Source organism: Numida meleagris, chromosome 13 (genome assembly GCF_002078875.1).
Source record: "Numida meleagris isolate 19003 breed g44 Domestic line chromosome 13, NumMel1.0, whole genome shotgun sequence".
NCBI classification, from domain to species: domain Eukaryota; kingdom Metazoa; phylum Chordata; class Aves; order Galliformes; family Numididae; genus Numida; species Numida meleagris.
The window spans coordinates 7618219-7644382 of NC_034421.1; the positions used below are offsets into that span (position 1 = coordinate 7618219).

Consider the following 26164-nt stretch of genomic DNA (forward strand, 5'->3'; position numbering starts at 1 on the left):
GAGACCAGTAACTTTGCGGGTTGGGCGGAAGTCCCGCCCACAACGGGGGGGGCATTGTTGTGGGTGACGTCACGGACGGAGGATGCGAGAGCCCCATTGGCTCGGGCTGGGCGGCCGTGCGCCGGGCTCTTAAAGGGCGACGGGAGCGCGGGCCGCGCCGGCCGGCCGGGCGGGGCCCATGGCGAGCACCAGCAGCCACCTGGTGAGTGCGGGGCGCGGGGCCGGCGCGGCGGTCGTCTGAGACTGCTGAAGGCCGTAGCGCGCTGGGGAAGGAGTAGGCCCAGGCACCGGGCCCGTCCCAGCCTGGCCGTGAGGGGGCGGGCCGCCCGCGTCCTACACGCTGCCGGGCAGCGGGGTCGCGGAGGGCTTTTGCGAATGGCCCCGCCGCTCGCCGTCCGTAAGGAAGGCGGCCGGGCGAGCACCGCACTGCCCTGCGCGGGGCCTGCCTCGGTGCTGCCGCCGCTCCTCCTTCCCCTCCTCGCTTCCCGGAGGTGGGGCGGCGGTTGCGGGCGCTCCCCTCTTCTCCCTGGGACTGGCGGGGCCCTGAGAGTGCGAAGCGAGAGCGGTGATGGGCGCCCGAGCTCGGCCCGGCCCCGCGGGGAAACAGAGTAGGGCCCGGGCCGGCCGCGGCCTCTTGCTGAGCGGCGAGCCCCGTTCCGGGTACGGGGCATTGGCGTGGCTTCGCCGGGCCGCCTCCCCAACGCACAGTCTGTGTCCCCGCTCTGAGGGAGCCGCCTGCGTGCTCGGTAATCGACTTTTGTAGCAGAAAAAACCGTGTCGGGGAGACTGAGGGTAATACTGCAACACCCCTTCAGGCAGTTGTTTACGTTCGTCTGAGAACGTGAAACTCTTCCATTTTGTGAGTGCTGCTTGACGTGGTGTGGGGTTGCAGCTGAGAAGCAGAAGTAAAAATCGTAAATCTTAATTTGTGTTGTAGATTATACAGTATAGTTAATACAGAAATTCCATTATAAAAACAGTAGGACTTTTTTGCATGTTTTTTTTTTTTTTTTACTACAGTAACGACCAGCATTCAGTGATGTTAGTGTAACTAACTGACACCAGTGCATCTCTTATGTGTGTGGATGCTGCTGTGCTTTCAAGTCAGGTCTTCTTTCAAGTGGTTCACTTCTCTGTGCTTCTGTGAGCTGCCAAGCTCTACTGTAGCAATTTTTTTTTCATGTGAAATTAGTTAAGGAGGGTCTCCTGCACAAGGTCTGGTGAAACTGTGTGCACTAACTTTGTGCTTAGTGATTTATTCTTTTTAAGGGTGTTACATTTAGTTGTATATACTGGCTGAACATGAGAGTTGATATGTGGAACATCCCTACAGGAGAGGCAATGGAATACTGCATGGAGGATTATGGAATAAACCTATATTCTGTTATGAATGGAATTAGTTTTGCTCTTCTCCCACTTGATAGAGCTCCATATAGCTGTTTATTGCCATTAGAGAAGGCTTATGTTTGTATGAACCTGCTTAAACAGGGAGCATGCTTCCCTTTGTGCTTCTGTCCTTGCTCATTGCTTTTCTGTTTGTTTTTTTTTTTTACTCCAAATACTTCTGTTTGTGTTCCTTTTCCAAGAGAGAATGAATGAAAAACAAAATTGACAATTGCTTTTGTTTTAAAAAAAAATAAATATATATATATATATATTCAGAGTAACTAAATTTCAATTTCTTCTCTTCCCCCCTGTTTAACGTTTCTCTGCTCAGATGAGTGTGCTGACTGGCATTTGCAGTCAGAGGTGGTTTGATTCAGCTAAGCTTTTTGTAACTCAGATGATATCAAATATGGGAGATGCAGTGTTTCTGAAACTGTAAGCAAGATACAATTAATACAGTCTGTGTGATGAAATCAGTGACATGAGTGAGTTCTGTGATCATTTTACAAGAAGTGCAAAAGTTAGGGGGTGGGGAGGTAGAGCACAGCTTTGGAAGAAGTATTCCAGCATTCCTGTGCCAAAACAGTTAGCTTTTGTATTCATGGCTTATGGAGGTAATTACCTATAATGTTCTTTTTTGAAGCTGTGATGCTAAGGAGAGAATTGCATTTTTAACAAGGAAACAATTTTAGCACTGCTTTAGTTGTAGGTGTCAGTGTGGTCATAGTTATCTACTGTTTGTGCCATTATAAGCATCTTGAGATTTTTTTATTAACAAGTTTTCTTCCTCTTGAAATGAAGGTCTGGAAGAATTTGTCTTTCATTTCAAGGCTGTCTTCAATGGAAGGCCTAGCAATTACTACAGTGCAAGTTCCATTCCTCTAGTGTATCTGTCCTGATAAAACCTGTAGTGTAGTCACAGATATGTTTGAACAAAACTGTTAACGTGTTGTTTTGTCCCCTCATAGAGCTAACATGAACTGTATTTTTCACAGAACTAGTTTCTTAATCAAGTTCTGCATCTTCGCAAGGATTTGGACTAGGCTATAGTAAGAATTCTGATTGTAGTTATTTGTAGGTATAAAACTTTCAGAGAAGCTCAAAGGCTGTTTTCCTGTACACCTATCTACATAATATCTTATCCTGGGTTTTCAGCATAGGGCTATGACTGTTCTTTATCATTCATGCATAGGCTTTTAACTAGGATAAGTTTTCTGTAAATCTCTTCCCAAAGCAGGCTTCAGGAGTAGAAAATAATAAAAGAAACAGATATTGAGAATTAAAGATGGTGCTCAGAGATGAAAAATAGAATATACTCTTTAGGTATTACTGTTTCTTACATAGGAAGTGTTGATAGCTGTTGGAAAGGAGACAATTCAGAAAATAATCTGTATAATAGCAATGATTGAAAAGCGAATCCAGTGTGTGGGTAGGTTTGTTTTAGTCCATTTCTTAAGCAAAACATCCTTTGGGTAATTTGTTCTGTCTTAAAATGCTAGAAGCAATATCAGCTTCATATAGCTGTTGTAATTTTGCAAGTACATCATGCTGAACCTTCTGAAACACACTGCAGACTGGGGCTTATCACACTACTGTAAAGCTGATCAGCTGCAAGTGAGCATTGAAGGAAGTCTTGGAAAGGGATGCTGATTGCTGAAGTACTTGCAGGAGTTCTGCTGCACAAAACCAGGAGTGCAGTCACCTTGTTTTAGGCTGAGAAAAGTAGTAAACTCGCAAAGTAATAAAAACAGATTTGATCTATGAAGATGTGAAATAATTTTGAAATCTATTTTTAGCACTGAACTTGTATCTTACCTACTTTCTTTTAGAATAGCTGTCTGAATTGCTGTAAAACTGGCACGTTTATGGCCTCAGATAAAGTCAGAGTGAGAAATTACTTTTCAATATGGGAAGAATAAAACATAGTCAGAAAACAGTGTAGAAGATAATCCTACTCCAAATTCCTCATATTGGAGCTTTCTAAAGAATTTGTATAAAACCAAGTAATTATTGTCTGTGATATTTCAAGTGGGAAAACTTTTTTTGCAGGGTGCCAGGTTAGATTATGTATCTACAGTTTAAAAAAAAGCACGGGTGGGGGGTACTGAATTCCTTCCCCTCTTCCCTTTTTGACACCTTGTTTGCAGGTAAGCTTGTGCGAAGTTGCCGAGGTCTGTGAAAGGACTGATCACAGCATGCACTAAGCATTGAAGTTGAGACTTCTTTTTGTGTTAAAAAAGCAAATTACAAATGCTTCACTTGGGAAATAATTCTGTAATTCTTTATAGTAGCAGATTGCAAGGATTAACTTGCTTAGCACGTTCTTCTGAAAAGAGTGTGTTAAATTTGATATTCCATTCTGTAGTATTTCTGTAGGAATTCATAACAGTTCTTGATTGCGCTGTCCAACCTCTGTATATTGTCTACATACTACCACCTCCCTAGGGCTACTTCTCCACTCTTTGTTCAACTGTTCTCTCTCCCTCCTAAATCCTAGCACTACTGTCAAGGAACCTAGTTCAGGAAGTTCTGTAGTGTTTATTAGCAAGCCTCACCCGTGGTGCACAACACTGCTGGTATTGGGGTGCTTCATCAGCTCATGCAGAATGTGATCTAGACTTCTTGCTGTTACACATGGCTTCTTGTGAGCTGGGCTGGCTCTGTTTGCATGAAATGAATTCTGGATGGCTTGTTTACATGTATAGCTATTTGGGCCATAGGCTGACTTTAAGTTCTTAGAGATTTTTGTGGTTTCCTGTTTCTGATCTGTTTTGAGGCTTGGGGGTGCAGGGAGAGGTTTGGGCGGATGGCCTTTAATAGTCTCTTCCCCTTAATAAATAGATGATAAATGGATGGCACACAGGTTCTTAGAAGTCCTTTCATTAACTTTAATCCTTGCCTGAACTTGGAATTGGAATCTTGTAAATTAGTGGTAGAAAATACTATGATATATGTAAGGTCATTATATTTAGAAAAAGGCATTTGCATGAACTGCAGTGTTTGGGGCAGCATTGCTGTGTACATAATAAACTCATTGCTGTGGAAACAGTCTTGTAGATAATATACCATTATTCTGTAAATGAAAAATCAAACCAGTCTAACGGCGTGGAAGTGTTCCTTGTGCTTCCAGATTCTACTCTGTCGACGATACTTTTGCTGATGCTACATGAATCTGGTTTCCTCTTTATTCACTTATGGATAAACTGCATTGTAGATCTGCTGCAGAAAGTAAAGGCCTGCTGGTAGACGATCAAATGAATTATGAAGCAGGCAAAGTGTCAGAGCTGAGATTTGTGTTTCATGTTTTGAGATGGCTTTTCTATGAACACTGCAGTATGTCTCCCCAGACTTAAAAACGTCGTATACCATGAACCTTCTGAGAATGTGCATCCTGAAAACCGAAGAAGAAAATCAATTAATTTTATTCTTTACAATTACTCTTCTTGATTGTTACGGATATATGACTCCCAAGGTTATCTTCAAACACAAGGCCAAGACCTGCCCTAGAGGTGGTGGTGGTTGTTTTGATTTAAGCAATCTGTGTCTTAAAATAATATAAGGCCTGAAAAATTTTGCTCATCTCATTCTCATAGGTTGTTGCAGTGTAGCATTGTGGGAGGTTTAGCCAGGGCTTATATACATTTGTTCTTGACATAGTTACTGTATCTTATGGGGATAACAGGTATTCTCAGCATTGCCTGTGTGTTACTGTATTTTCTCTTTGAGGCTGTTAATGCATCATACAGGCTCCATTGCCTGGATTTCTTTTCATGATTCTGTTTCCCACTGTTGCAAAGGTCAGGCCAGTTTAGGCAGAACAGTGTCTTTGAAGAATCATCTATTCTGTGCTTGCCACTTGATTAACACTTACCATCTTTCATCTTGAAATGTATTATCAGGACACGTTTTTTAAAGTTGTTACTCTTTTCTTTTAAACTGATTTCTGTTACCACATCTTGTTAGAGGTTTTCTTTTCTTTTTTGGAGGGGAAGGGGACTGGTTTTACACAGTGCTGCAGTACATGCTACCTTCCACTATTAGAGAGGTTTCCAGTGACGCTGCATGAAGATGGGCATAATTGCCTTGGTGGGTCAGAGATTTGTTTAACCAGGTGCTTGGCATAATAGTCTGGTCAAATGACCAAAAAGAAACAAAAAAACAACACACACTTTATATAGTAATGCTTTGCAAAAGTTGCATGGTTATTAATAAAAACAGTACCTTAAGCAACAGAATGGCAGCTTCTGTGATCAAAAAAAATTTCACTCCAGATAAGTTTATTTGACTTTTGCAAAGCTAAGTTGTAATAAGATTCCTGTTATAATTGAAATGGGAATTTTCAGTCTGTTCTTTTAAATGTCTTATTGGTAGTTGCTTATGAAGCTTCAAAATGGAAACTTGATTGAAATACATAGAGTTTGACAGATTGTTTGGCTTCGGACTGTTTTGTTGACTGCTAGTCTGTTTCTTCAAGACAGATGGGGCTGATGGACAATTCTTGGGGTTATAAGCTGGATGTTAAATTTTCTGTTAATATTTACGTGCTGTTTGAACAATTGCTGATGCAGCTCTGTACAAAATGACACTAAACGCTCATCTATAATAATGGTATGTGTTTAATTCTTTTTTATTACTACAAGTAATTAATATTTGGTGTTGGGTTTGTTTCCTGCATTTTGAAACAGTCGGCTTACAATGTTTCTCAAAGTGCTTTTCCGTAGGAAAAGTTCTGTTGTCCAGGCAAAGTGTCTTTGGCATCTTTGTAACCCGGTTCTTAATAAGCACTTTATTTGTTAGGCTTTTGAAAATTTGTTTTGTATGGTACCTAAAAGCAGGTGGTACTGTTCTTATGTTTCAAAATAAAAGTTTGGTATCCTTCCCTTATCAGATTTTTTGACAAGGAGTTTTAACTCCATGCTTTGAGCTCTTTTCTATGCAGAGAAATAAGTTATTAAAGTCATTGAAGAAGACAGGGTATTTGCCAACATACCAATCCATGACTAGTTTTCTCTAAATGTATTCTACCTTTTTCAGTAAATAAATGTTGAGTCTGGTTCTTTAAAGCCTTTGATATCTTTCCCCAGATTTCAGAATGTGGAAGCATGCTTCTAGGTTTGTTTTCCGAACTTCTCCCTTCTAATGGTATTCCTTCTTCACTGCGGAGATAAGTGATCTTTTATCAAGAGGAGTGTTAGCAGCTTGCATGTTTTCATATGTCTGCAAATTTCTATGATGTTTGACTTTTATAATATGGCTGAATGTAAGTGTCAGAACTATTGCCATATTTTAGCTTAGTCTGAGTTCTCTGATACCTATTTCGTGTTTGATTTTTGTATTATAATCATGAGATGTGATCTGGCAGTATCTAGTTATTTTTAAGGCATGTGAATAGATGTTCTGTTTTTCTTTAGGCAAGTATTTTAATTCCTTGAAAGTAATAACAGTGTTGCCAAATACATCTTTTAAAATTATTTAAATTCACTGACAAACATGTAAGCAGATATAAGTAGAAGCTATTATAGTACAGAGTTTCATAAATTGTTGAGTATATTGTTTCTCCTATCTACACTCATTTTTAAATGGATTAATAGAGTACGCTGTAGGTCGCTTGTCAGAAAGTCGGACAGTCCATTTCTAGACAGAAGTTTAGAGAACAAACAAATGTTAGGATACCAGCATGGATTCACCAAGGGCAAGTCATGCTTGATAAACTTGGTGGCCTTTTATGGAGTTACAGCATTAGTTTATGAAGGAGGAGTGACTGATGTCCTCTACCTGGACTTATACAAAGCGTTTGACACTGTCCTGCATGACAGCCTGGTTGCCAAATTGGAGGAAAAATTGATTTGATGGATGGACCACTTGCTGGACAAGGAATTGGCTGGATGGTCGCACTCAGAGTTGCAGTCAACGTCCAAGTGGAGACTGATGATGAGTGGCATTCCTCAGGGATCGGTGCTGGGACCGGTGTTATTTAACATCTTTGCAGGCGACACGGACAGTGGGATCAAGTGCACCCGCAGCAAGTTTGCAGACAACACCAAGCTCAGTGGTGCAGTTGACATGCTAAAGGGAAGGGATGCTATCCGGAGGGACCTGGACAGGATTGAGAGGTGGGCCCATGCCAATCTCTTGAAGTTCAGCAAAGCCAGGTGCAGGACCCTGCTGGGGCGATCCCAAGCACAGATACAGGTTGGATGGAGGATGGCTTGAGTGCAGCCCTGAGGAGAAGGATTTGGGGGTGTCGGTGGATGAAAGATTCAACCTGAGCTGCCCATGTGCACTTGCAGCCCAGAAGGCCAACCCGGGTCGCATCAAGAGAAGCGTGACCAACAAGTTGAGGGAGGTGATTCTGCCCCTCTACTCTTCTGTTGTGTGACCGCACCTGGAGTACTGCATCCATTCTGGGGACCCCAGCACAAAAAGGATGTTGAGCTGTTGGAGTGGGTCCAGAGGAGGGCTATGAAGATGATCAGAGGGCTGGAGCACCTCCCCTACGAGGAGATGCTCTGTGAGCTGGGGCTCTTGAACCCAGCGAAACGAAGGCTCTAGAGGGACCTTATAGTGGCCTTCCAGTACCTGAGGGAGGCCTACAGGAAAGATGAGGAGGGACTTTTGTAACGGCATGTAGACACAGAACAAAGGGAAATGGTTTTAAACTGAAAGAGGGTAGATTTAGACTAGATATTAGGAAGAAATTACTGTGAGGGTGGTGAGACACTGGAACAGGTTGCCCAGCGTGGCTGTGTGTGTCCCCTCCCTGGAAGCGTTCAGGGCCAGGCTGGGTGAGGCTTAAGCAGCCTGGTCTAGTGAGAGGTGTCCCTGCCTACAGCAGGGGACTTGGAACTGGATGATCTTAAAGGTCCCTTCCAACCCAAACCATACTGTGACTCTGTGATAGAATGTTTTGATAGAACAGTTGATGTTCACTGTAGTTTGAGAGCACGCAATCTGTTATTGTTCTGGGTTGCCTTCATTCATGGCAGTCATTCTGGTGTAGCAACATAGAGAGGATACAAAAGGAACGCTGATGTTGAAGATTTAACTTATTGATATGGATCACGTGGTAGTCATTATGCCCTCTGCAAGCTATTCCTGGAAGGAATTGGAGTATAATGGAAAGTGCTACCTGTTCTGTGATCTCTACACTAAAAGGTAAGACTTGTTACTCTGATTTAGTGTTTCTTTGTATCTTAAGTCATGTTTCTCATTGCGGAGCTACCATGTTTTTGCCTGAATTCTCATTTTAGATACTGCGAGGAACAATTTGAGGATATACCTTCAGAGCCACCCAATTATCTGTCCTGATGACCTGTTCGTTCTTTTGGAATATGCTAGAACATCCTGGGTGTGTTGCACACTAGCCTTTGAAGTGGAGGCTGTCACAAATAGGTATTGGAAAACCTGGAGAAGGTGAATATTTTCATTTTGGGATGACGGGGAGAATGCCAATGGGAAAGTAGTGTATGATATCTGTTAATTGCCCCTTCTTCCTCTGTTTTTCAGATACAAGATCTTTGTTGCATTCAGTTGCTACATCTTGTCAACCCTCTGAAATACAAATGTGCCATGAAAAGAAATATAACTGCCTAGCTGATCATTTTTTTCACTTTGCATTCTACAAATAAACCCTTAGAATAATCCAGATTTTTAATGGTTAATTTCTAAGCAATATGAAATAAGCTTCAATTTCAGAATTTTCTTCTTGTATGACAATATCAAAATAATTTATAGATGTTTTGGGCCAAACCTATTTAACATTCTCTGTCTTTAGCAGAATGACAGTATTGATAAATAAGTGGTCTTATATCTAAAACTTGAAAACAGCTGTCTGATGAAGGCGATCACTTTCTCTCAATGTGAAATAAAAACTTTATCTGTGCAATTAAGGAGGAATAAATAGATGGGCTCCCTGTTTTTACTTGAAGATGAATGTTTTAATTTGGACGTTGAATCTTAGATTCATAGATCTTTCTGTATTAAGTAGCTATGTTTGGTAGAGATGTAAAAGCTGTGGTTGGAAGAGGTACTGTGAAACCTGTGGAGGAAATCTTACGCTGCATCATATGGTATGTGTTTTAAAAGCCTCTCAGACTCCATATGCAAGTGAAAAGATTTAATTCATAGACATCCTAGATTGTTAATGTGTTGCTTTATGAATCAGAAAACTTACGAAGCAGAGTTTCCTGATGTAGAGCATATGTGTTTGTACTGACTTCTGTCTGATAGTCTCTGAACTTAGCATGGTTTAACTTAACATGACATATGCTACTCAGTAATTACATGCAGCATGACTTCTGTTGAATTGCAGGTGATCCTAATTCTTGTAGTCCCATGGTCTCTGATGCCACAAGGCTTAGACAGTTGGTCTCCTTATTAAAAATTACAGGAGCTCAGTCTAGTCAGGTAATTAGGTATTTCTCCGGGAATTCATTCTCTTGATTTCTTTTTTCTTCCTGAAAGTGGTTGATTTTGGTTTTCTCCTTAATGTTTATGTAGTACTAGTGGCAGGAAGAGTTTGCTTCTCCTTGTTGATGTTTCCTAGTTCTTCCTATTCAGGTATTAGGCCAACTTTTTTGTTTGTTTCTCCTCATGATTTGTAAGTTCTTGTACCATATTTTGATTTGTAGTGATGTTTTAGTAGAGACAAAAGCAAGGTCTTACTGTTTTCTGATTTACCAGAAGCTGTAGATTGCTTTAAGAGATGCACCTTTTTGCTGAATGTGTGTTTTTTTTTTTCCCTAGTCTTTATTTTTATGCAGCTATTCTTTGTCTTTAAAATTCTGGGCTTTGAGAATCAGTGCATGTGTGAACTGGAATAGATCCTTGTTTCAGGATGACTGTTACAGATTATTAAAGGATTTAACCACCTTCTGCTTAGAATGTACTCTGTATTTTTTTTCCTGATCAATATTTTGTATTTCACATGTTACATAATGCCAAATGAAGTGTCTTTTAAGTGTCTGTATTTAGTAGACCTCTGATACCATTTATGATAAACATTCATAGGAGGGTTGTGCCTATGAGTCTTAGTCTCATCAGCATTGTTTATAATCAAAACAAATGTACCTCTTGAGGTGAAGAGCTCATTTTATTTTGTGTAATACTTTCTGTTAGCAAGATCTGTTTCAAAAAAAACAAAAAAAAAAAACCTGACCTTATAGGTAAGTGAATGAAAGAGCTTTTGTGATTCCTGAAGGCGTTCAGGACCGGGTGGGACGGGACTTTGGGCAGCCTTATCTAGTGTGTGCCAACCCTGCTTATGGTGGGGGAAGTTAAATCTTTAAAGACTTTTCAACCCAAGCCATTCTGTGTTCTGTGATTACTGCTGCCGTGCGACTTAGTGCAGCTACCAATTGAGTACAGTCAGCAGTTATTTTATGGATCAGAAAAGTTATAGGTTAAGGCCTTATTCACACTCTTTCTATGTAAAAGTAACAAGGCTTATGTATTTTTACTAGTAGAGTTTCAGTGATAGGAAAAATATTTGCCAGTCTTTGGTATTTGGCATCACATCACTTAGGACAGGAGTATAAAGTACTGGTAGCTCCAGAAGACTCAGCCTGTACAAGCCTTTTTTACTGCTGTTAGTGTTGATGCAGCTGTATCAGCAAAGTGGTGTTGCAGGACTTGCAGTGGGAAAAAGCTAGAAGAGATTCAGTTGTTGTGGTTTTACCTGCTTTAGAGCAGTATGCAATTTAATACTTTGTGCTTGGATGTATTAAAAGTTGCAGTGCTGATGCTGAATTACGAAAGGAGTTCAAAAATGCAGAAGTCTTTTTAGGTAGCTGGGAGCTTTGTGTGTGGCTGGGTTTGCATGGAGAGGAGAATGGAGGGAAAAAAGTACAAAAGTGAAAACACAGTGATAGCTGGTGGGCTTCCTGCATTGATTCAAGTTTTCTTCTCTAACAGTTCTGCTGCTGTGTATGGGCTAGAGGGGAAAAGAACAACAGATGCACTAATTTCAAATAAAAAGAACTGTGTTACTAGTGAATTAATAAAGATTAACCATCTGAAACTTCAAAATTAATCTGGACTTTCCTTTGAGAAAGTCAAATAGCTATCTGATGCTATACTCTGGCTGGAAATAATCTTCTCATCCTAAAACATCCTCTATTCCTGTCTCTTTTTCACTCAGGACTTTTCTATACATAATATTCATTGTAACTTGTTTTCAGATATTGTGTAAGTAAATAAACTACATCCGATACCTATTTTTTTTCCTCACTTTTTCTCCGTGTTCTTTAGTGCTTTTTTGTTGTTGTTGTTTGTGAGTTTTTCCTCCCTCTTCAGGATGATCTTGGCAGCTGTAAAATACTCAAATCTCCCACAGTGCTGCTTGCTTGTTTACCTCTATACTGCTGTTGCTCTAGGATAGTCCGAGCTGACTAGAGTCAGTTCATCATTTAAATCCTAATATTAGAGTCTGTTGTATACATGTGTTTTTACTGTATTTCAATTAAAGAGTCATTTATGATATCTGCATCGTGTCGGTTGTTGAGCAGTCCTGTTTGTGCTCAGCCATCACTGCAGTATTTATAGAGAAGAGCACAATCTAGTTTTAATTCCAGCTGCTGTGAATCTTTATGCAGGGTGTCCTTTGAGTAGCTGGCTGAAGGAAATGTGATTCAATTGGGGTATATGAAAATCAGGGAAAATAACCTGTGACCATCAATTCTTGCATAATCTAGGGGAAATGTCAGCTAAAATATCAGTGTGGAAGACTCAAAAGTAATAGTGTACTGCAGCACCTGTACTTTAATGTGTATGTGTTTTCATAATAAAACATCAATATATTTCCTTTTCTTCAAAGATGAGAATGCTGTGTAACTAATTCTGAGGAAGGACGTACATTGTTCTCTGATGGAGTTAGTCAACTTTTCACAAAGAAAATGCATCTCCCATCAGTCTCCAAGTCTTCCTCCAAATTTAACATCCTTGTGTCCTCACAAAAGCTTTACAAAATATAGCAGATAGCTATCATTAAAGGCAGATTTCTTACCGGACTCTATCATGTCATAAAGCTCAATCAGGTTCTAATAAAAGAAACTGCTACCTGATGCTGATGTGCCCTATCATTTTAGTTACAATCCTTAGGAAAATACCAAAGAAGCAGTAGAGATTGTGGTGCAAGTAGGTTGCATGCATTTTGGAAAGAAAATGCTTCTTGGAAGATGGTGTTTATGGTAGTTGTTCAATAATAGATACCTTTCAAAATACAGTAGTTTATATTTAGATACATTACTGGGAGTGAACGAAATGGAATTTTAGTTCTCCTGTGTTTGACTTTGTTACCTTAGTCTGAATTTAGAAGCCTAATATGTTTGTGTATGTTAGGAATGCCACTAAATGAATAAATTGTGTATTTCTGCATAGTGCAGTAAATAATTGTTAATTGTGGAGCGAGGTGCATTAAGCCTAAAGTAATGGTTGGATGCAAGTCCAGTTCCCTTCTTAAGTGGGTTCTGATAGAAGTGCTGGAAATTGTTCTGACTCAAATTGAAATTCATGAGACGTTATTCTTGTTGGACGAGATGAGAAAGGTCACGGACTAGGGATTGTATTATACACCTGTTTTGAGGTTAGGAGATCTTCATCAAGCCACTGTTCCATTCTGCTGGTGGTATGTTTGAATGCTGAGAGTGAAAATCCATGTTGAGCTGCAGTGTTAATAATCTTATATATTCCCTCTGCATTGCATTTCAGTATTTTTTTTTTTTTTTGCCAGAGGAGGTTCAGCAGAACTTTCGTTATCTGTGTTTTTGGTGAATTTCAAGTAAAACAGTTGAAGCAGATGTTTGACAGACAAATGAGGTATATGAGCAACAGGAAGGGAAACCAGCTTGACTAGTTTCCTTGGTCTTACTTGCAGAAAACTGATGAAAGGGTACCAAATAATGATTTCCTTTGTATGTTACAGGGATTGGTATTTGGAATGTCTGTTTTCATATTTGCTTTTTTTCTGGGCTGCATAAGTTTCTTTGTCTTAAAATTGGGGTGTCTGTAAGAGATAAATACTGTAATCTCCTTCGTTTTAAAAGATCAAAACAGAGGTTGTTGTTTTTTTAAAGAAAAAAGTATTTCTGATTATTAGAATCCTCCGTCTGATCTGCCTGTTGCATGCATCTTATTAGTGATCTCCCTCTCCTTCCTGACCCCCCCATGAATATGAAAAATACTTGTAGGAAAAACTGAGATTCCAATTAAAAACCTCTGATGCATGTAAAGTGTATCTTTTGCCTATTAAAGTTTTCATGGTTTACTTCTTTATTTATGATTCATTGTAGCATTGATCGATACGTTTATGTTACTGGTGAATGTGTTAATTAACCCTTAACTACTTTTACAATTTTCAGGAAAACTACCACTTCTTAAGATGAACTGGTGGTTCTGTCATTAACTATGAAACAAACTTCAAAAATCATGTTATTCTTAAGGAAATGTACCTGAAAATTTGACATTATGTTGTTGTGGAGGGGTTTTTTTTGAGTCTGAAAAACCTGCATTCTTGAATTCAAGCTTTAAGACTTTTGACTTATGTCTATGTGTATGTCTGCAGCATGACCTAACCAGTGTCTATACATCTAACAAATGAAGAGCTACCATTTCCAAAATAAATACTTGCGTTCCCTCCTAAAGACATCTTCATGATAGTCCTTTCAAACAGGAAGGAATGCAAACAAAGTGCAGATGTGTGAGAATTATTTGAAGGCATGGGTTAATAGATCCATTTCTCTTTTCAGTATGATGCTGTTCCAATCCAGTCTAGTGTGGTGTTATGTTCCTGTCCATCCCCATCAATGGTGAGGAACCAAGCAGATTCCAGCACTCCATCTGTCATTTCCACCTGTGGCAGCAGACAGGGATCTAACATGGAGGGCACCGCAGCTGAATCAAGATCTAGTTCAAACTCCTTGCAGCAACATACAGGACAGCAGCCTCCACAGCCTCGGAAGAAACGACCTGATGACTTTAAATTTGGGAAAATTCTGGGTGAAGGATCTTTTTCAACGGTAATTTTGCTTTTTTATAAAAGGTGTTTCTTAATCTGCCCAATATAGATAAACTTCAAAATTTCATGCCTAGGTGATTACTGGGATTTAAATGTAGAGATAACTTGAAGAGTAAATGAGCAGGATATATAGGGGTGCTGATTTTTTTTCAAGTCCTTTTTTTTTAAACTCATCAGAAGTTGTGTAGAATTCTGATGACTTGTTTTGACTTTTGGAAGGTATTGCTTTCTAATGTAAGTTTTTGGCAGCTTATTGTGTTATGTTAAAGTTTTATGACATCAAGAATTTGAAATTGGACTAAGAGTTTGTCATGATAAGAACTTCTACCCATTATCCTGTCTGTGGTGGGAGCCAAGGCCAGATGCTTAGGAAAGAATGTAAGAAAAATATTTTTTCAGTATTCTTTCTCAGCCTTTAGTGTTATGGCCCTCAAGGACTTCAAGAGCCATAGTTATTATCCTTGTATTCAGCAGGCTTAAATAGATTGTCTTTAACCTACTTTTGGCATCCATGGCATTGCATAAGAATGAATTGCTTAAGTAATTGTCTCAAAGAACTCATACAGCAATTAATACTTTCATTTGATGCTTTTGTAGTTGCCCCATTTAAAACCAATGAATGATATTCTTTATCTTTTTCATATCAGCCATTTGTATATACCTTTTGTTGTGGGTGTTTTTGGGGGATTTGGTGAGGGTGTTGTTTTTGGTTTTTGTTCTTCTTGTACGGTGTACTGGTATTTAGGAGGAAGGTCTCTGGTAGTCATCAAGAGTAATTTGCACTTAACTGCATAGTTTGGAATCCACAGGTTTCCCTAAAGAATCTGTCGGAGTTGCTCCCTCTTGGGCATGCTGGAACATGCTTGTTCACTCTGCTTCAGTGAGACTTCTTTGTTCTGCTTTTGTTCTCTGCATCTTAGCACTATATTCTCAATAGAATAGAGAAACTCACATGGCCTAATCCAGACTCTGGATCTCTATGTAGTGTTATTGGTTTGAATTTTACAAGCAGAATTTTGGTTACCATAAACATTGGGGCCTTAGGTAGGGCTGGTGAAAGTATGCAGCCGAAACCAGTTCTTAAATGCAGACTTGATCTCTGGCAGTCTCAGGCATTTGTTCAAGCTTAAAGTTGGGCATGGTCATTAAGTCTGACAGTTACGTTGGCAGTTGTTTCTACTTCGTAGACTCTGAGAGCTTTCTTCTTCCTCTTACTTTCCTCCAGTTTGAAAGGTTTAACTTTGTGTTTTTTCCCTTGCTGTTGTCTGATTTTTCCACTTACACAATTTTATGTTCTGGGAATTTTTTGATAGTTGCTAAAAGTGTTTTTATTTATTTTAGCCATCAATTTAGTCTAATTCCACTTTATAGAATTTACATTCACTGTTAATACTACTACTTAGAGTGGATGAGGCCCCTGATAACACAAACATGACACCAATATGCACCACTGTGGGATTTTATTCCTTGTTATTCTACTGTTTTTGTGGAAAATTAGTTGAGAGGAAGTGAGGATATGTTGTTTACTCAGATGTGTTTGGTGAGGAAGGGACCTAAAGGTGCCCAAGAATTCATGCTAGGAGGAAAATAGTCAATCCAGCATACACAGCTGCTTGATATGGAAGTATATTTGCGAGCAATACATCTGAAATGTTTTTTTTTTAAAAAAAGATACAGCATAGGGCCAGAAGGGATATTAGTCTTTGGAGCCTCTATAACTTGATTCAGATTTGAGAATTAGCCAAGATGTGTCTTCAGCTGTGTGAATAAGTTTGTAGACAATATCAAGTTAGGCAGGACCATTGATCATCTTCAAGGTAGGAAGGCTCTGCAGAGGAATCTACATAGCCCATATTGGTGAGCCAAGTCCAATCACATGATGTCCAACAACACTAAGTGCTGGGTTCTGCACATAGAACTTAAGTTCTGGCTCTAATGTCAGTCTCTTTCTCAGATGACATGCGATAGGATGTGAAGACCCAGTCTCAAGTTGTACTGGGTGGAGTGAGGTTTAGATTGGGCAGTAGGAAGGATTATTTTCACAGAGAAGGTGGTCGAGCATTGGGACAGTCTGCCCAGGGAGTGCAGGGATACCTGGAGGTATATGAGATGTGGACATAGCTCTAAGGGCCATGCCTTGGTGGTAGAGCTTACCAGGTTTTTTTCATAGTAGGCACTTTTTTCTTAAAAAAAAAAATAAAAAATAAAAAATTGCTTCTTACTACTGTAATGAGACTTCAGTTTTCCAGTGATTAAAGAGCGCGACTGCATGCACTTCTCCTTTCACTTTGGAGAAATTGACCTAAAGAAGGATGTTACTTAGAAGGTTTTTTTACTAAGTGCATGAAATTTGGTATTAGGAGTATGTTGCAATATTTTTAAGTACTTTGCAATAACTGATTTTTTTTTTTTGAGGAGTTAGGAAGCCATCATGACACAAGCACATGCTTACATCTTTTGCTGATCTTGTTTGTGACTGTTTGTTTTGGACAAGCAGTAGTCTAAATACAGACTGGAAGATAAAAAGTGATGTTTACTGTATGTCTTCAGTGAATGGTTACATTATATTCATTGTACATTATATCTCCTATGGCAACAGGTTGTGTTGGCTCGAGAATTGACAAGTTCTAGAGAATATGCTAGTAAGTATCAATTCCTTAAACATAACTTTTTAAAAATACTGTATGAATGCAGTCCGATTACAAACTATCCGTTCAAAAAACGTAGTGTTTTAATAATTTAACTAACAAAAAACCTCACAACCAAACCACAAATTACTAAATAGGCTTAATTGGGTTGTATCTCCTGTGTTTTCACTGTGTTTTTTTCATTCAGTTAAAATTCTAGAAAAGCGTCATATCATAAAAGAAAACAAGGTGCCATACGTGACACGAGAGAGAGATGTAATGTCCCGTCTGGATCATCCTTTTTTTGTGAAACTCTACTTCACCTTTCAGGATGATGAAAAGCTGTGTATCCTTTGAGTTCCGAAACTTATACACAATTTGTTATGAATAACAGTCCTCGGTTTTGTTTCCTTTGAATCACTGTCCAACAGGAATTATGAGATAAACTTGAGGTATTTAAAATACCTTAGACAGATGGTTGCAATACAACTTGCTTCAGTCATGCTTCTGATATAAATTAAGCAAGTAGAACAATAAGTGGGGATTCTCTCTGTAGACAATTATATATAGAGATGAAGTTAATTATTCAGGTGACTATCTGGAAAAATTACTGAGTTAACCTCCTGTGTAGACTCTGGTATGCTAAAAAACTGGAACCTTTATCCTAGATTCTTAATACATACAGTTAGAGATTGTTTTGTGTTGCTACTATATAAAGTTTCAAATTAACCACTTTCACTTCCTTCCTCTTATATATTTTCAATATTTTTTATTTTGATTCAAGGGTGTGGGGGGGTTTGTTTTACCATGTTTTAATGCTAGACCTTAACTTCTTAACATTCAGATTTTGGGCTTAGCTATGCCAAAAACGGCGAGCTGCTAAAGTATATACGCAAAATTGGCTCATTTGATGAGACCTGTACCAGGTTTTATACTGCTGAAATCGTATCAGCCCTGGAGTATTTGCATGGGAAAGGAATTATTCACAGGTAACACACACAGATCAATGCATGAGAAATGTTCTTCATGACGCCTGAATGTGGATTTTGTGGAAAGCTAGTAAGAATATAATAGCATTTTGCTAGTACTAGTCCTGTTGTTAACATGATGGAGAGAGCTAAACAAGGCGACTGTTAGGAGGAGAGCAAATCTGTTATTACATCAACTGTTCTGGCTGGAAAAAGTAAGGAAACTTTATGGTCTAGAACTAATGTTCCCAAAAGCTTATGTGCTTTGAACTCTAGAAACAGACTACTCTTTTGGTTAATTTTTTCCTGTGGTTCTGTGTACCAAAACCAACTAGAATTCTGCTGTGTGTAGAATAGTGGATAGCACATCTGCAAGAAAAGTAAATATTAGTGTGTAGTAGTGCTTTCACTGAGTGAACAATTCCCACAAAGTTTATCAAGAAGTAGACAGTGAAATCTAGGAAAGTGTCTAATAGAACCTCTGCAGTTCTGATGTAATGATATTGTCTGGATAAGCATGTTTTGTTGTGAGTTTATTAAGCAAATAAGAGCTGTTTGGTACAATATTCAAGCAAGTGTGAGAATTCTGAGTCACAGAACTTATTTTGGGAAAAATATATAGTGTCTGTAGGTACCCAGGCAGTTTGTAGAACAGTAGGTGATGGTTGGCAAAAAGCTGTCGGATCATAATTCTGATAGCATTAGTACTTGCTTTTTAAATAAAAATATTTTCCTAAAGCTTTTCAGTGAAAAAGTTGGGAATAGAATCTATAGGGGCTAGATGTGCTGTTGTTTGGCTAAGTGAAGTTTTGCATTTTTGCCTACCTGTGAGTAAGCAGGCCTAGATGATCTTACTGCCATATCAATCTGTCAAGATATGACCTAACTTATGGCTTGGGAATTAATTTAGTTGAAGAAGTGAAGTACACAATAGCTTAGTTTTGTGCTCAACTATTCATTACTTTAAGACTTTTTAGGGAAAATGGTAATGAATGGACTTTCCAAAACCTGTTAGCAGTATTCTGCATGTTGTCAGCTGCAAGTGTTTACAGAATGTCTGCATCATTTGTGGTGACATGCATCCAAGACACTAGACCATTTTGCAGTGTTAATTTGTGTGCTGTTTTGAATATGAAAATTTGCATTTTCCAGGGACCTAAAGCCAGAGAACATCTTGCTAAATGAAGATATGCACATTCAAATAACAGACTTTGGAACAGCAAAAGTATTATCTGCAGATAGCAGACAAGGTATGTCATTTACTTTGTCATGTGACACAAAATGTAAAACAGTTTAGTTGGAAGAGACCTACAAAGATCAAGTCCAACTTCTGTAGTTACCTATATAGATGTAGCAAGTGGTCCTTTGAAAATGTAGGTCTATTGTATTTATCAAAATGCAACTTTTAAGTGTCCTCAACTCTTATCTAAGAAAGTAATATTGAAATATATTGAAACAAATAATTTGACTCAGCTGAAATAGTTACTTTGTGTGTATGTACTGAAGCCCTGGTGGCTATCAAAGTTACTCAAATGTGAAGATTATGGAATTCCTGCATCCCTCTTTGCTTAATATTAAGCTGTGAATCAATGATACTGCAAACTATACCTGATTTAAAAAACCCTAGACAGAACTGTTTCTCATTCACATTTATCAAATTTGGTGATTTTGTACTCAGATCTAGTAAGCTTGTGTTGATATAGTTTATACCCAAATGTCTAGCTTCTTGAACTAAGTAGGTATCACCAAGATAAAGTGATTTGACTCTTCCATCCAGGTTTTGTGCTTGGGTAGAGAAAGGGAATGTGTGGATTTTTTTTAAGCATTGCTTAATTTTCGCTAGTTTGCCCTTCAGTTTTTCATGGATGGGGTGGGAGGGATTTGGTTTTTCCACAAGTATGTTTCTGCTTAACTCTTTCAATTTTCTTCATAGCACGGGCAAATTCATTTGTAGGGACAGCACAGTATGTTTCTCCAGAACTGCTGACAGAAAAATCTGCCTGTAAAAGGTGAGGACTGTACTGTATTTTAGAACTTTCTTACTCTATCAGTATGCCATCCAGTGGATGGGAGGTGTAGCTTAGTATTTCAAAGGAAGATAATTGAGTAAGAGTTGGAAATATCTCTTTTAGCAAGTATTACTTCTTGTCTGAGTGCTAGCTTCTTCATTTGATCTTATCTTATCTCTGAGTCCTACAGGCTGTGGTGTTGTCAGGAGAAGGAAGTGAGTAATGAGAAATTGAATTTCTTTTCCCCCTCAATATTTATTACTCACACTCATTCTTTCCATTCTTATCTCATATAAGATGGCTCTAGCATGGTGATTTCTGATGTAAAAGCTACAGAATGTCATGTTATGTCAGTTTAGGGAAAGGCTATTGGTTTCTTGGACTTACACTCGGATTAACTTCCAGTATTTTGTGAAGCTCTGTTTGGGGTTTTCAGTGGTTTAAATCTCATCTCTGTGCCTAGACTCCCACTGAACTTTTTAAATGGGCTCCTGGTGGTGAACTACCAGTTGATGTGTATATATTTTATTACAGTGATAGAAGAATGATCACTCACAGTAATCACTGATAAAACATAGGGAAAATAATTCTTATGGGAAAAACTATGGTAATTCCTGCTAGTATTTCTCAAAATTATGTAAATACTGTTAGCCCTTTTCCTGTCTACTAGAAGAAAACTTCCAGTAAAGTTCTGACTGGTTTGGATAGTAGAAAGACTTGATCAGGCTACCATCTCCTTTTAGAAGTTCCTTAATAGTTCAGCATGACAGAAAGCACCTAATTTGAGTAGTTCATAGCCTTTGTTAGTATTCTAGTCTTGCATGAGAATTTCTAAGCTTTATCAAATCTCTGTATAGGTTACCTTGAGATAATACAAGTTTAAAAATACGCTTTCAGGACCACAGGCTGAAACTTACAACTTCTCCTCTCCCATGTGCCATATAGTGTGCATTTTTGTTTGTAACTATGTAGCAATAGGAAAGATCAGCACAGTGGAAAAAGGTGTTACAAGAGAGATGTAATGACAGAAGGACTGGCACAATAGAAAGGGGCTCACCTGTCTCCAAAGATCTAGGTTTGCAGGGAAAAGCTTCCACTGAGAAGGGATCTCCAGCAAGAGATTGTTCCTCAGGGGCAGTCAGCCCTTAAGTGAGGCCTAAGAGGGGTGGAGCCTGGCTCCAGGCCTTCCAGTCACACAGTGAATTGCCTTCACCTGTGCTCCTAGGGCTGGCTGGGTCTTTCCTCCAGGTGCTCAATCAGTGGTTCAGGCTGTGACTCAGCAGTTCCCATATAGTCTAAAAGAAAGCTTCTGGTAAAAAAAATATATATTTTGGTGTTTTGTGGTTTTTTTTTCCCCCCATGACATATTTAGAGGAAAGAATTTCTAATCTGGAGGAGCATGTATTGCATTAGGTTGGATGTGTCTTGGAATTGCCGTAGTGCTTAAGTCATCTTTTTTAGTTTTATCTATGTGTTAGTTATGTCACTTGAGGATGCAGCTGTCTTGCGCCTGTGCTTGTAGTCAGTTGTTGTGAGATAGTTACTCCTCTCAAGAAATGAAGTGAAAATAGTGTGGAAATTATGCTAAACAGGTTCGTCTGATGTTTTCAGTTGTACTATATTTTAAGCAGAAGTAGCTTAAGAATTTTTAATCATGGTTTACAGACTCGCAGAAAAATGTTGTTTTTTTTTTCAATTCTTTTAAAGCTCTGACCTCTGGGCTCTGGGATGTATAATATATCAGCTTGTAGCTGGATTGCCTCCTTTCAGAGCTGGGTAAGAGACTTAAACTACTTCTTTATACGTAGATCATAAATATATTGACTTGATGTTGGCATTAACCTTACCACAAATTCTGAAGTAAAACTTCATGGAGTGCTTCTAGTCTTAATATCATATGTGCTTTAACTGGTGTAGTCTACATTATTTCCTTTTTGAAATCACGAAGATGGTAAGATTAGAGTTCCTTAGAGGTTCCTTAATTTATCCTAGGATTTCAAATGTAGTTTATACTGTAAGTTAACTATGCCTCCATGAAGATCCATGTGACCTTTCTCTGTTGTTTTTCAAGTATCTCATGCTTACAGAAGCATAGATACTTGTAATGCTGCTTCTAGGGTACCTAAGGAGAAGGATTTGTAGGAACTTCTAACACTTATCTCTCACATTTAACAGTGCATGATCTGGAATAATTGTGGGGAACCAAGAACTAGCTAAATATTTTTCTCTTTTGCAGAAATGAGTATCTGATATTCCAGAAGATAATAAAGTTGGAATATGACTTTCCAGAAAAATTTTTTCCCAAGGCAAAAGACCTTGTAGAAAAGCTATTGGTAAATATTTATTGCTGTTAAATGATTTGATTACATTAGAATCATTCATCTTAGTATGTAGTTCTTTTTTTTCCTAAAGGTTCTATATACTCTTTTGCAAGAACTACTGATTATTAGTTGTGTGTGAGAGTGTCTTGAAAGTCAACATCCATTATTAAACAGCACTTACGTTTTTGTGTCTGAATTGCAAAGCGTGGGCAAGGGAATGTCTCTTGGTCATGTGGAAACAAATGGTTCTAAAAACTATGCATAACACAACTTAAGATTCAAATGCGTGTTTGTATAGTACCCAAGTTATTTGTTGAGTTGCATAATGTATCATTTAATTGAAAACAGCATTCTATACATGATGGAAAGATAAAATCAACCAAAGATTTACTCTGCCCATGAGTGTTTGACAGAGGGGAAGGAAAAATAGTCTCACCAGTGAGATACTGCAACGACACTACAGTGAATATGCAGAGAACATTTTGTGTGACAGCAGCTCCTTGAAATTAGATTGTGTAGAGGGAGAAAATGCTGTGTTGTTTGTAATTGATGGTGAGGCAACCACTGTATGTTCCTGTGTCCAGGCTAGTTTTATGACCAAGCTGGTGTTCACTGGTAAGGTCCAGGATGCATCAACATCCTGAGAACTATACTGGTTTTGATTGCGTGAGAGGTTAGTTTTTGGCACCAGCTACAGCTTCTAGAGCTATTCTGCGTCACTAGAATATGATGTTATATATTTAGATGTGTTATATGTATTAGAATGTCATGTCATATATTGAAACGAACCATGCTCCATAAGGCATTCTTAGTGTGTTTGCTTGGTTTTATTCCATCTCTATGACGAAACAGAGCTAAAAAAAATTCTATGGACCCAAATATGGATCACATTTAGCTAGCTATGTGAGCTGATCTAATGCAAAATTGTGCTAACAAGAGGTCCTGACAAAACATTTTATGTTATAAGCAATCTATTTATATTCTATATATATGCCTAGGGCAGTAAGACTGACTAATTTTAAGTTTTCATGTGTTGCTACACGAATGTGAATAATGCTTGCCCCTTTCTTGTCATTATTTTATGCCTGCTAACTTCACTGTAATTTATTCAGGTTCTAGATGCTACCAAAAGATTAGGCTGTGAAGAAATGGGAGGATATGGACCTCTTAAGGCTCACCCTTTCTTTGAATCCATTGTGTGGGAGAACCTACATCTTCAAACACCCCCGAAACTTACAGCATACTTACCTGCTATGTCAGAGGATGATGAAGACTGTTATGGAAATGTATGTTCATCTATGTATATCTATATATTCAGGTCTGATGCTACCTAGACTTTCATTAAAGCAAGCAGTTGCTGGTCAAAATTTGAACTAGTCAACATTTTTCGTTTTTTCTGAAGTGAGTGTTTGGAGAGGAGGGGAAAGGTCTCTGTGTCTCTGCTTGCTTTTGACCAAGTATACTTTTCTGATGTTGGAGTGTTGTGGATTTTGTTGGTTTTTTTTTTTTTTGGGGGGGGGGGGGGGGGGGGGGGAAGATGTGCCTGTTAGTCTGTAGAGAGTAGGCTGCCTTTTTGCCCAAAAGGCAAAGTGTGCTTAATTTAAAAGCAGCTCAAATTATTCAGTGCACAATCAACTTTTAAACTAAACAACCAACTCTTTTTTTTTCCATTTTTTTCTTTAGTATGACAATCTCCTCAGCCAGTTTGGTTGTATGCAAGTTTCTGGTTCTGCCTCTTCACACTCACTGTCTGTCCCAGAGACAAGTACCCCACAGACATCAGGAGGCAACATTGAACAGTATATTCATGATCTTGACAACAATTCCTTTGAGCTGGACTTACAGTTTTCTGAAGATGAAAAGAGGTTACTTCTGGCAAAACAAGCTGGTGGAAATCCTTGGTAAGATGTGCGAATGTAGCTCATCTGTTGCACTGCAGTGAGCAATCAAGAAAAATTTTCATAATACAAATCAGTGTTTGTCTGTCTTAATATCCTTAAGCAAACTCACTAGTTTCTTAATTTCTGTTTTTAAATTAATAGCAGCAAAAAAACTTTATTCTAAACCCACAACTTTAGAAACTGACAAAAATAACACTATACCTATACAAAGAAGTCCTCCCTCTGCAGAGTCCTACAACTAGAAGAGGTTTCATCTTTATTACAGTTTTTGTAAGATTTTGTAATGATATTGTCCCACTGAGATGACAAAAATATGTCTAGACCATGTACTCATTAGCATTTCTCTTCACTTTTGATAAGATTTTCTCATTTGTGATTTTCTTTTCATGCCAGATTTTAGGAGAAAAAGCTTTTTTGTGTGAAATGAGGAAGAGGCCAACGTTCATCTAGTGAAGTTGTTCAGGACTCTTTGGAGGGAGAGCAGTTCTAAGAAGGATATGGAGAATTGCTTAGTAATAATAGTAGCAGTGATAATTAAAACTGTTTCTCTGGAAAAACTACTTCTGCAGTAATAGTGGTTTTTTTTCTTTCTAAGGCATCAGTTTGTAGAAAATAACTTAATCCTAAAAATGGGCCCCGTGGACAAAAGAAAGGTAAGGGCTTTTCTTAATCCCCTGTAACAGGAATCAGTTGTCACATTCTTGCACTTTGACAACAAAGATGAGGAACCTGTTTTAGAACTTACTTGTCTAACCTTGTCAAATCGCTTTGTTTTTTAAGATGTCATATTTTCTCTTTATTTTGTGGTGTCCTTTCAGTTCTTGGAAAATGCTAAAAGTAAATGTGCTACTGATACTTTCCCCTTGAGACTTTAGTATAAACAAGCTTTTGTTCTATCCCCTCCTACCAGTCTGATACAGTCAAATCCATGTGGATTGAGGTGATAGTATCAGAAGATAAAATACAAGCTCATTGTTCTCTCAGCTGTGTTATTTTTTCTGGATCTGACTAGTTTTTATATCCTGAGAGATGTAAGGGTGGCATTAGAACTGCTCTAAGTATTAACTTAAACATGGTACAGAGGAGCACCGATAGTCTGTGTCAGCTTTCCAGGCATGTAGGCTGTCTTTCAGGTAAGTTCTTCGCTGTTTGTTTCTAATTTTGACAAGAAAATCCCTACTGGATTTGTGTACCAGAATCTTTGATGAAGATACTCTGCTTCACTCTGTACAGCTAGATTTATGAAGCTTTGTTAGAACTTGAAGATGCTTTCTTAAAGTAGCACTTGTTTTGCCATGTAGTATTAATGCACTGTCGCCTCCCCAAAATGGAATGAAATCAATTAGGTAAAGCACAAAGAATACAAATAAAAATTCCCCCAAATTTGAACAATCTCCTCTCACTGACCTGTTTTAATTTTACCTGTTTTGTTAAGCTCAGATCTACAAATTTACTTTTTCTATTCATGCTTTTTTTTGTATCCCTACTCTTCCTGTTAGGGATTGTTTGCACGTCGACGTCAATTGCTCCTCACAGAAGGGCCCCACTTGTATTACGTGGATCCTGTCAACAAAGTTCTAAAAGGAGAAATCCCCTGGTCTTTGGAGTTGCGGCCGGAAGCCAAGAATTTTAAGACATTTTTTGTTCATACAGTAAGTTACTTTAATTTCTTTCTAAGTTACAATAAATGTCCAGTAGCCATAGTGCAATTTGTTAATGAAATATTTTGTGGAGGAAATACACGAATAGTTCCTTAAACACAGGTGCTGACTGGGGGATTACTTGTTACCAGCCATAGTTTAAAACAAAAACCCACTACCAAAAAGAAAAATCCCCACAAAATCAAACATCCCTTCCTACACGCACACAAAAAAAAGAACCTGATATGCATCTTCCCACAGAAGTATACTACTTAAAATCCGAGTGTAGGTAAAATTTGT

The 26164-nt window shown here is 38.5% G+C and overlaps 1 protein-coding gene across 5 annotated transcripts in view; it reads left to right on the top strand.

Annotated features, from left to right (window-relative positions):
* The window catches only part of PDPK1 (3-phosphoinositide dependent protein kinase 1), a 31468-nt gene that overhangs the window by 236 nt on the left and 5068 nt on the right, over positions 1 to 26164 (top strand). Inside the window, exons 1-14 of one of the 5 annotated variants that reach the window (XM_021411129.1) lie at positions 64 to 202; positions 8637 to 8799; positions 14130 to 14399; positions 16998 to 17040; positions 17234 to 17371; positions 17870 to 18014; positions 19146 to 19243; positions 19927 to 20002; positions 21710 to 21778; positions 22239 to 22335; positions 23436 to 23609; positions 24007 to 24224; positions 24820 to 24877; positions 25724 to 25876. In XM_021411129.1, coding sequence (XP_021266804.1) covers positions 14187 to 14399; positions 16998 to 17040; positions 17234 to 17371; positions 17870 to 18014; positions 19146 to 19243; positions 19927 to 20002; positions 21710 to 21778; positions 22239 to 22335; positions 23436 to 23609; positions 24007 to 24224; positions 24820 to 24877; positions 25724 to 25876 — 1482 coding nt within the window. In that variant the 5' untranslated portion in view covers positions 64 to 202; positions 8637 to 8799; positions 14130 to 14186. Of the gene's footprint in view, positions 1 to 55; positions 203 to 8236; positions 8542 to 8636; positions 8800 to 14129; positions 14400 to 16997; positions 17041 to 17233; positions 17372 to 17869; positions 18015 to 19145; positions 19244 to 19926; positions 20003 to 21709; positions 21779 to 22238; positions 22336 to 23435; positions 23610 to 24006; positions 24225 to 24617; positions 24785 to 24819; positions 24878 to 25723; positions 25877 to 26164 lie in introns of those variants that run through there. The other 4 variants (XM_021411130.1, XM_021411128.1, XM_021411127.1 and 1 more) reach the window with 4 other exon arrangements.